The sequence below is a fragment of the Dipodomys ordii genome, unplaced genomic scaffold (assembly GCF_000151885.1).
Source record: "Dipodomys ordii isolate 6190 unplaced genomic scaffold, Dord_2.0 Scaffold164, whole genome shotgun sequence".
In the NCBI taxonomy this organism is placed as follows: Eukaryota; Metazoa; Chordata; class Mammalia; order Rodentia; family Heteromyidae; genus Dipodomys; species Dipodomys ordii.
In genome coordinates, this window is record NW_012267380.1 from 3,174,428 (window position 1) to 3,185,812 (window position 11,385).

The 11,385-nt window shown below is 46.5% G+C and overlaps 1 protein-coding gene across 1 annotated transcript in view; it reads right to left on the reverse strand.

Annotated features, from left to right (window-relative positions):
* Positions 1 to 4,878: 4,878 nt before the first annotated feature.
* LOC105998470 (spermatogenesis-associated protein 31A6-like) overlaps positions 4,879 to 11,385 on the reverse strand; it is an 83,727-nt gene continuing 77,220 nt past the window's right edge. Inside the window, exons 11-13 of the mRNA XM_013033180.1 lie at positions 10,264 to 10,395; positions 9,911 to 9,989; positions 4,879 to 5,171 (exon numbers count right to left, since the gene is read on the reverse strand). Coding sequence (XP_012888634.1) covers positions 4,879 to 5,171; positions 9,911 to 9,989; positions 10,264 to 10,395 — 504 coding nt within the window. The remainder of the gene's footprint in view (positions 5,172 to 9,910; positions 9,990 to 10,263; positions 10,396 to 11,385) is intronic.

Sequence of the window (11,385 nt, forward strand, 5' to 3'; positions counted from 1 at the left end):
GTATATGGGTGGAGTTTTGGTGGGGTTTGGGCTTCTCTTGTCCTGAGCCTCCAGGTCTTTTGTTGTCACAGGCGTGCTTCCCGGGGAGTGCTGTTCCGTTTTTCTCCTCTCTGTTGAGGCATATGCTCAGCTTTTTACTTCAGTTGGGAGGAGTTGGTTGTGTTGTTCAGGCACCGGATCCCCAGGCCTGGTTCCGGCCCCTGCCTGGAGCACACTCGTTAGGCCTGTGCTGATGTGTATACCACCTAGGTTATGCAGCCTGGAGGACACAGTTCAAATTTTTTCTACTGTTGGTAGTCTTGATCCAGGGGCGCTGTTCCTGGCTTGGGCATTTAAGCTCCCTTCCAGGGGCACTCTTGCTCTGGCCTGGCCAGCGGAGTGTGCTCCACAGGTTGGTGGAGCTCTCAAACAGTTCCCAGTTTTAGTGGGTCCTGTGGTCCGGGTGTTGGGGTAGGGAGTATAGGTCAGGGTCTGGGGATTCCCTCCAGCTCTGGTCTCCCTTGAGGGATACACTGTCCCCTGTGGGGTACTCACCCTGGAGCTAGTTGTTTCTGTGTGGTGTAGGTCGTCACTTGCTGTTGCAATCCGAGTTCAGTTGGGGTGGTTGTGGGCTGGGCTGAGCGGTGGTGGCTCTGTGTGATTCTTTTCTGTCTCTGCCTCTGTCGAAGCTGTCGGGTCCACAGTGTCCACGCTCAGGCGGCTTCTGCGCGGTTGATCTGCAAGCAGCCCCCTGTGTCTCTGGGACGCCGGGTTGTATAGATCCGGTGGGTCTGACGCCGGTGCCTCAGGCAGCTTCTGCGCGGGTGATCTGCAGGCAGCCCCCTGTGCCTCTGGGACCTGGGCGGCCCCCGCCAGGTCATTGTGATCGCGATCGGGAGGGTCTGGTGCCTCAGGTGGCTTCTGCGCGGGTGGTCTGCAGACAGGTCCCTTTGTCACGCTGCCCGCTGGCGGCTTTGGCGGGATGGAGCCTCTCTGCTCGGGTGGAGAGTGAGGGGTGGGGGTGGGATCCTCGTGGAAACTCCCGGCTGGTAGGTTTCTCTGTTCTTGGCGATCAGTTGTTCTGCAAGCCGGTACCTCAGGCGGCTTCTGCGCAGGTGATCTGCAGGTGGCCCCCTGTGTCTCTGGGGCTCCGGCAGCCCCCGCCGGGCTGGCTGGGGGGGCGGCTTGGCACACCGCCGCGCGGCCAGTAAAGGTTGGGGGAGGGGTCTTCTCTCTTCTCTGTTCTGAAATTCTTCTTTTCCTCTCTTTTTTGTTATTTTCCACCTTCTGTTTTTCTCTGAGTGTTTGTCTTTTTGTTGTTGTCGGTCTCTTGGAACTCAAACTCTCTTTTTGGTTGGGGAGAGCTGTGGCGTTTCCCTACTGCCCCGTCGCCATCTTGGTCCCCCCTTTGGTCGGCATTGTGGTCTGGAAAGCATGTAGAAAGAGCAGAATATTTATTTATTATTTCATTTGGGTTGCTATGACAAAGCACTGCACACTGCTGGTTTGGAGCTATAGAGATCTGCTTTCATGGCTCGGAAGTCCTGAAGTGTGGAATCAAGGTGTATTATGGGCTCTATTACCTTGGGAGGTGCAAGGGCATGATGTATTCCAGGTCTTGTCCTAGTTTTTAAACCTGTGAGGGCAGAGTACAGTCTCTAGAGTAACTTCCCTGTGTGCTGGGACTTGAAAGATATGTTGAGGTAGAGCTATGGTGTCACCAAGCAAATGGCTTCTCAAACCATGGGAGTTATCCCTTGTGGTAGCTAATGCTTTGTTTCAGACAAGATCCCCATCTAGGTAGTCACACAGCCACCTGAGGCCTCAGTTGCTGCATGAGGCAGGATGCAGAGGACGCTTGACAACAAACATTTTAGAGATAAAGGATGCCATGAAAAAAATTATGAATCCTACTCATTATGTTCATGGGCCTTGAACTCAGGGCCTGTGCACTGACCCTGAGCTTTTTTGCTCAAGGCTAGTGCTCTACCACTTTTAGCCACAGCATCACTTCTGGTTTTCTGGTGGTTAATTGGGCTAAGAAACTCATGGTTCTTTGAACCACAATCCTCAGATCTCAGCCCCTGGAGTAGCTAAGGTTACAGACTTGTGCCACCAGTATCCAGAATGCCTTCAATTCTTTTCAGGGCATACACAGAAGTAGAATACCTATCAGTCTATCTGTCTGTCTGTCTGTCTGGTCATCTGCCTTCATGTAGCTCTATCTAACATCATTCACTGCACTGTATGGGATCATGTGCCCATCTTAAGTACATAAGGCTTCCCAGTTTCCCACATTTGTGCCAACACTTTTTTTCATGCCCATATTGGGGCTTGAACTCAGGGCCTGGATGTTATCCCTGAGCTTTTCTTTTCTTTTTTTTTTTTTTGGGTCCGGTCGTGGGACCTGAATTCTGGGCCTGGGCGCTGTCCCTTAGCTCTTCAGCTCAAGGCTAGCACTCTACCACCTGAGCCACAGCACCACTTCTGGCTTTTTTCTTTTTTCTTATGTGGTGCTGGGGAATCGAACCCAGGGCCTCAAGCATGCAAGGCAAGCGCTCTACCAATGAGCCACCTTCCCAGCCCCATCCCTGAGCTTTTTTGCTCACGGCTAGTGCTCTAGCAATTGAGTCACATATATACTTCTGGCTTGGAGGTCAATTGATGATAAGATTCTCAGGAATTTTGTGACTGAGTTGGCTTTTAACTGTGATCCTCAGGAGGTGCTAAGATTACATGATAGCAAAGAGAATTTGTGATATGAAATCTGCTTATAGCCTAACTCAAAATTGCTTGCAGGTGGTCCTTTGCTCTTGCTCTTTCAATCTTTTGTTAATTTTTTTAGTGTGATTTTCTGTTTATAGGTTGTTTCTTGGATGCTTCTTTTATTGTCCTACATTCACTCAAACTTTTGTACCATTATTTCCTTTAGTGTTTTCTTGACCCTTTGCTTCTCCTCTCCCAGTATTCCTGCATTGCTACATTGCCCTGGTTGATGGTGTCCCACAGATCATCACAACAGATTATTTTTCTGAAACATGTGTGTCTGTTCTTCAACTTTGTGATTTCTATTGGTCCATGTTTGTTTACTTATTGTTTCTATAGTTTGCTGAAATGTGTCTTTGAATTTCTGCAGTGTTTGCTTGTTACTATTTCAGTTATTGTCCCTTTTTATTTCTATAATTTTCATTTTTATGTTTTGTCTCTTTACTGATACTTAGAATTTACTCATATATAAGTTTCCCCTCACCCACGATTTTTTTTCACAATTTCTTTTCTCTGCTATCTACTGCAGTGCTGATGTAGTACATGGAATATTCTAGAAATATGCAATTCATAAAATTTACATAATTGTTATGATTGAATCCTATTATGGTTGTCTTTGAAAAATTATTGGAGGCTGTTGCTATTTCCTTACTGTAGCTAATTTCCATGTTGAATTCTGTAACAGGTATATTTGTTTAGAGGAGAACATAGGTAGGTACATTCACACTAAATAGTATCAAGTCAATGGAAAGAAAAGCTTCTGTAGGAGGAAACTTGAATTACTGGAGAAAAAAGTTATCTCTGATCACAAAAGAGGAAACAAATCCATTTATTCTTTTATAATGTTTTGAAAACATATTAAGCTTAGGGAGAGTTTAAATCTATGGAGAAAATGTTTAAGACTATGTTTCAGTTTCATAATACATAAATGTAGGAGTAATTGAAAAGGAAGAAAGCCACTTAAAAAAAGACAAATTCGGGCTGGGAAGGTGGCTCAGTGGTAGAGCGCTTGCCTTGCATGCCTGAGGCCCTGGGTTCGATTCCTCAGCACCACATAAGCAAAAAGAAAAAAGCCGGAAGTGGTGCTGTGGCTCAAGTGGTAGAGTGCTAGCTTTGAGCTGAACAGCTGAGAGACAGCACCCAGGCCCAGAGTTCAGGCCCCACAACTGGACCCCCCCAAAAAAAACAAAAAAAAAGACAAATTCAGGGGTGGTAGAAGAAAAAAATAGGAAAAAGAAAAAGAAGAGCCAGAAATTAGAAATGAAATGATTCATTAAACAGTGACAAACTATTAAAATATATGGTCTATTAGAATTACATTCTCAGGCCCCATGGTTATGTGAGAGGGTCAGATGTTTGGGATAGAGGATTTTTGAGGTTCTCAAATCTTTCAAAATACTTTCTGCTTAGCTACTAATTGTGTAAGTGTAAGATGCTCTGAGCAAATAATACACATGCTTAATGTTCTTGCATAGATGGTGATTGCCACATCTTCAGATCTTCCCTACCTGCAGAGCCTCCAGATCCTTGTCAGAAGTCTTCTGAGATCTCCCTTCACATCTTTATTCCTCAGGGTATATATGAATGGATTCAGGGTATGGGTAACTACGGAATAGAAGAGAGAGAGAGTATCTGGAGGATATGTAGAAGAGACAGACCACCACTAGGTGGGAAGAACAAGTCCCAAAGGCCTTGTGCCCTCCTTGGAGGACTGGATCCTGAGCACAGGCCGGACCATGAAGCCATAGGAGAGAAGGATGAGAGCTAGGGGGACAAGCACAGAGAAGGCCACCAGCACCACTAATATTGTATCATTCACAGTCTCGTCAGCACAGGACAATTTGATCATGGCTGGCAACTCACAAAAGAAGTTATTACCTGCCACTCACAGAAGGGCAGTTGTACAGTCAGAACCACTTGAATGAGAGAGGTGCCAAAGCCATGGATCCAGGCCACAGCCACCAGCTGCTGGCAGGAGAGTGGTGCATGATAATGGCATACTAGAGGGGCCCACAGATGGCCACATAGCGATCCAATGCCATGGTGGACAAGATAATGCATTCAGTGTCTCCCAACCAGTGGAAAATTGCATATAGCACTGTGCAGCCTGCATAGCTGATGGTCTTCTTGGAGCTACCCATGTTGAACAGTATCTGGGGGGACTGTGGTGGTGGTATAGCAGTGGTTTAGAAAGGACAGGTGGTTGAGGAAGATGTACATAAAGCTGTGGAGTTGGGAATCCAGGCGGGACACCAGCATGATGGAAATGTTTCCCAATGTTGGCAGAATGTCGGACATCAGGAGGAGCATAAAGAGAGGGAGCTCCAGCCATGGCCGGTCAGAAACACTCACAAGGATGAAGTTTGTCAGTGGATCCCCCAAGGAGCTGAGGTTGTCACTTCTCATGCTGAGGCATTTGCTGGTAGCTGTCAAGAGGTTCAAATAAATAACTTCTGAGATAAATAGATAAATAAATCATTTTCTGATGCCAGTGTCTTCTCTTTCGTTGTCACAACCCTGTCTTACCCTGCTTACTTGTGTGAAGATACTGGGGTGTGGAGGAGTCAGAAGCAAAGTCAGAACAGCAGCATACAATTCTTAGTTTCTCCTTTCTCTTAATGAGCTAAACTAAACTGTGTAGTCTCTCAACACTTCACTTCTGCATCTGTTAAAATCTGCTTCAATGTCAGAATCTTGAAGATGGTAAAAGTCTTTATGTGATGCGTATTGTATGAATGACAATTTTAAATATCATTTCAGCTCTCTAAAAATTTTTATTGTTATTGTAGAGTTGATATACAGAGGTATTATAGTTACATTAATTAGGTGCATGCACACTCGCCCTCTCAAGACACAGGGTGCAGTGAACACTGCTTCCTGCTGGAGAGCACTCTAGGCATGTGTGCTGTCCTCCTCAGGACCCGGGGTGCAGTGAATGCTGCTTCTCGCTAGAGGGTATGGCTAGGCACATGCGCACCATGCTCCTCTCCTCAGGACCTGGGGTCCAGTGAGTGCTGTTTTCTGCCAGATGGTGCTCTAGGTGTGCTCACCCGTCCTTCTCTCCTAAAGTCCAGAGGTGCAGTGACTACTGATTCCCACCAGAGGTGGCACTAGGCTTACACATCCTCCTCCTCAGGACGTGGGTGCAGTGAGCGCTGTTTCTCGCCAGAGAGTACTCTAGGCATGTGCATCTCTCCTCTCCTCAGGACTCAAGGTGTATTGAGCACTGATTCCCACCACAGGGTGCTCTCAGTGTGCTCACTTTCCTCCTCAGGATATGGGGTGCAGTGAGCTCTGATTCCTACCAGAGGGTGCGCTAGGTGTGCACACTGTCCTCCTCAGGACCCAGGGGTGCGGTGAGTGCTGCTCCCCACCGGAGGGCGCTCTAGGCATGCATATCCCTCCTCCTCAGGACCTGGAGTGCAGTGAATGCTGCTTCCCACCTGAGGGCGCTCTAGGCATGCACATCCTTCTCCTCAGGACCTGGAGTGCAGTGAGTGCTGCTTCCCACCTGAGGGCGCTCTCACCTGAGGCAAGCTCACCGTCCTCCTCTCCTTAGGACAGGCATGGGGTGCAGAGAGTGCCGCTTTCCACCAGAGGGCACTCTAGGCATGTGCACTGTCCTCCTCATGACATGGGGTACAATGAGCGCTACTTGCTGCCAAAGGGCATTCTAGGTATGCACATCACCCTCCTCTCTTCAGGACCTGGGGTGCAGTGAGTGCTGATTCCCACCAGAGGGTGCGCTAGGCATGCACACTGTCCTCAGGACACAGAGTGCAGTGAGCACTGCTTTCCACCAGAGGGCACTCTAGGCATGGGCACCGTCCTCCTCTCCTCAGGACATGTTTTGTGTGCAGTGAACGCCACTTCCAGTGGGCGCTCTAGGTGTGCACACTGTATTCATCTCCTCAGGACCCTGGGTACAGTGAGTGCTGCTTCCCACCAGAGGGTGCGCTAGGTGCATGCACACAATATCCCTCTCCTCTGGACCAGGGTGCAGTGACCACTGATTGCCCCCAGATGGCGCTCTAGGTGTGCACTCCATCCTTCTCAGGACCTGGGGTGTTGTGAGTGCTGATTTCCACCAGAAGGCTCTCTAGGGATGCACACCTTCCTCCTCAGGACCCGGGTGCAGTGAGCTCTGTTTCCCGCCAGAGGGCAGTCTAGGTGTGCTCACCCATCTTCCTCTCCTCAAAACTGGAGGTGCAGTGAATGCTGTTTCCCACCAGGGGGCGCTTTAGGTGCATGCACCATCCTCGGGACCTGGGGTGCAGTGAGCACTGCTTCCAGCCAGAGGGCGGGCTAGGCACCCACCATCCTCCTCTCCTCAGGACAGGGGGTTCAGTGAGGGCTGCTTCTCACCAGAAGGTGTCCTAGGTATGCACACCATGCTCCTTAATCTGCCCTGAGGAGGAGCAACACAATAACAGAGACCCAACTGTGCAACTGAGCTTTGGGTTACTAGAGGACATGTAGCCTTCCGCCAGCAACAGACCCAAAGGTTCCATTAACCAAGGTTTTTATTGGTCTTGTGCAAGGAAGTAGGGTACAAACTTCAACAGGTGACAATATTTTGTATACAAATGGTAGATGACCTTCTTATTCTGGGAAGAAGAGCTAAAGAGTAAACAGCCTACAATTTGCATAAACCTAAGTACAGAGTACAATGTAAGTACAACAGTTTACCCAGCATAGGAAACCCCCAAACAGAGGCTTGTACGGAGCAAGAGGCGCCAGCAGTATGAATAAGCAATCTCATCATCACAAAGACATTGCTTTAATTTCCTGTCCATTGTCCTTAAGCATCTCTCAGCTTCTTGGTTCATCTTCTTCAGCTGTTCCCAGGTGAGAATGGTTGCAGACCTAACTCCTGCTGTTCTCCCCTGGCCTTTAGCGATCTCATCTTCTTGAAGGACTCCTCCAGATACCTCAATGTTGGATGATTTTCTCTTCATTTCTGGGTTTTAATTTCTGGGCTGGTAGCCAGATGCCCACTGAACCTGTGAACACACAAGCAAAACCACAGCCCCATACTTGGAAGGTTCTGGGTTTCCAGTTATTATCAGTGTCATCCTTCCACCATATAGGTTGATGTGAAACTTGGAGTTTTTCCAGGTCTTTCCAATGTTTATCTGCTGCTTAAGTGTTGGATAGAAAATTTAAATTTTCAAAATTAAGGTTATACAATGCCATTGTTATCTGTTCTTTCGGGGTCCAGTGACATACCTATCCCCCTTTTTGTTTATTTTACTGGGACTTTAGTGTAAAATTACTGCATTCCACACTGGCTTGACCTTGTGGATTATAAGGGATTCCTGTAATATGTTTAATTGGCCATTTATTTAGGAAAGTTTGCAATTTAGCACTAGTATAGGCAGAAGCATCATCTGTTTTAATAGTAGAGGGAATGTGGGGTAGGAACAATCAACAATTGTACTAGAGATTCTGGATCTACTCTTTTTAACTGGATATTTTGAATGTTCTAGCCATTGTAGTTCCCCTTGAGCTTGTGGGATTAATGCTCCAGGGCTATTTAAGTCACTATCTCCCTGCAAAATATTAAAAAAGTGCTGCAGTTTGTAAGCTGGAATTCCCAGGGAAGGATGTAACCAGTTAATATCTCCCAGCAACTTTTGAAAATCATTAAGGGTCCTCAAGGCATCTGTTCTGACTTGAGAACCTTTTTTTTTTTTTTTTGGTCAGTGGTGGGGCCTGAACTCTGGGCCTGGGTGCTGTCCCTCAGCTCTTCAGCTCAAGGCTAGCACTCTACCAATTGAGCCACTGCGCCACTTCTGGCTTTTTCTGCTTATGTGGTGCTGAGGAATCGAACCCAGAGCCTCAGGCATGCAGGGCAAGCACTCTACCACTGAGCCACCTTCCCAGCCCCTCTGTTCTGATTTGAATCTTCTGTGGAGTAATTACATTACCAGTTATTCTGGTTCCCAGATAAGAGTAGGGGGAGGCTTTTTGGACTTTTTCCTGTGCTATTAACAGTGCTGACACTGATAGCCTCTCCCTCACCATTGTGAGAAGTTTGTCTAACATGATCTCATCAGGTAAAGCTAACAATATGTCATCCATACAATGGATAATATACGCATCTGGGAAAGATTCCTGCACAGGTCGTAGAACAGCTGTATGTAATACTGACACATAGTAGGGCTATGAAGTATTTCCTGGGGTGGGGCTTTTCATTGATAAAGCTTTGCAGGTTCTTTCATATTTATGCTTGGGACAGTAAAGGCACATTTTTTTCTTATCCTGTTCTGTTAAAGGAATGGATAATAAACCCCAATTTTTTAAATCTATGATTTCAAGTTTCCAATCTCTAGGAATCATTGCAGGAGAAGGCAGCTGTAAAGTGCCCATGGGCTGAATAACAGTACTTATCTTGGTGCATCCTCCATTTTCCTGATTTTTTTTCTTTATGATAAATACTGGAGTATTCCAAGGACTGACTGAGGGCTCTATATGTCCAGCTTTGAGCTGCTCTTGAGACCGACAGTGTAAAGCGTCCAGATTTTCTTTGGCTAATGGCCATTGAGTGACACAAATGGGGGTGGTGGTGAGCCATTGAAAAGGCAAGGGCTGTGGATGCTGATCAATGGCCGGCAGGAAAAATCCAGCGGGAGAGAGAAAGAAGTTTGAGTATCCCATTGTGCCATGAGATCCCTCCCCCAGAGATTGATGTCTACCTGTATAGGTCAGTATGGAGGTACTCTGCCACACCTCTTGTATACTCCCTACTCCTGACATCTGAATGTCCTTTTTCTCCTTTTTCCAATTAGCAGGCCAGTGTTTTTGATCAATTACAGTTACATCTAGGTCCTCCAAGCCTTTTATGATTTATGATGAGATTGCACTCAGGGTAACCAGGCCCAATGACAGCATTGTGCCAAATTTGTTTGTTGGTGCTGCCAAATCCTTCTCAAGCTGCGGTTTCACGGTGGGGGGGGATCCTTATGGGGGCAGCAGAATCTGGGCAATTCTGTCTCCTGCTTTAATATGCAGAGGAGACAATGCTGAGGCCATAATCTGAATATGTCCATTGTAACCCTTGACAACCACACTTACATGAACTTTTAGGCCCTTCTTCCTATAATGAATCCTACTGTAGATTTAGGTCTAGGCCCATAAACCTGTGGGGATATTTTAACAATACCTTGATCAGGAGTTAAAAGCGTAGGAGCTGCAGTTTTAAGTTCTACTGCTATGCTGCCTGCAGTGGTGGCAGCCAAGTTCTAAAAATTTGTAGAGGGGAAACTCCATGAATGGCATCTGCTGGGCCTCTGGTATTGTTTCCAGGGCAGCCTGCTTGCTCGTTTCTTGAGGGGGAAAGAGGCTTGCCACATTTATTATGTTTAGAGTGGCATTGATTTGCCCAGTGCTTTCCTTTACCACATCTGGAGCATGTCCCAGGTGGAGCGGGATCATTAACCGAGAAGTCTTTGTTTTACGACATTCCCTTTTTATATGCCCTAACTTTCCACATCCAAAGCATCTTGTATCTCTTACTTTAAGCCTTGTTATGGCTAATGCCAGTAGGTTAGCATTATAAACAGAGGTGCCGATGTCATTACAGGCCTTAATATAATCCATAATGTTGCCATTTGGTGGCCTTAACAGAGTGTAGGACCTTCTGGCATTCTGAATTGGCATTATCAAAAGTGAGCATCTGGAGAAGTAAGTTTCTTAGCTTGGCTTGTGGCACAGTCTTATGAAGATTGTCCTCTAGCTGGGCTATAAAATTCACATAAGGCTCAGTGCCTCCCTGCTTAATTTTCACGTAAGGAGTAGCTATCTGGCCTGGCTGTGCTATTTTTTCCTAAGCTCTCAAACAAGAAGCATGCACTTGGTAAGTTGGTTATCCTCATAATCTAGCAGTTCATTCACTCCCAGTCACACCCCCATCTGGTAAGCTGGTCTCCCTCAATTTCTATGGGAGGCTGGGCATGTCGATTTTTCAGAGCCTGGTTACAAGCTTCCTCATTCCACTTCATTTCACATTATAGAGATTGACTGGGGTCTAGGCAGGTTTTGGCCAGGTTTTCCCAGTCATGGGGAATTAGATGCTCGGCCTCTGCTAGTCCCCCGAGAATGCCCATAGTATAAGGGGAGGTGGTTATGGCCTGTTTAAACTCCCGAAGGGTCTTACAAGAAAGTACTTCATACTCAGCATGAAAGAGGACTTCTGGGAGATTTTTGCCCTCTTCTCAGTTAAGTGGTTGTAATTTTATGGGTGCCACCAAAGGCAAGCTTCCAATTCCCTTTGTTGTTGAGTCTGCCAGATTCCTCAAGAAATAAGGGAACCCTAAAAATTCGTATGGAACAATAAAAGACCCTGAATAACAAAAACAATCCTTAACAGAAAGAACAGTGCTGGAGGAATATCAATACCAAAATTCAAACTCTACTGCAAAGCCATTGTAATCAAAACAGCTTGGAAACTTCACAAGAACAGACCTCAGGACCAATGGAAAAGAATTGAAAACCCAGAAATGAACCCACAGATCTATAGCCATCTAATCTTTGAAAAGGGAGTTAAAAAAATAGAATGGAAGAAAGGCAGCCTCTTCAGTAAATGGTGCTGGCAAAATTGGTTAACTACTTGTAGAAAACTAAAGCTAGATCCTTATA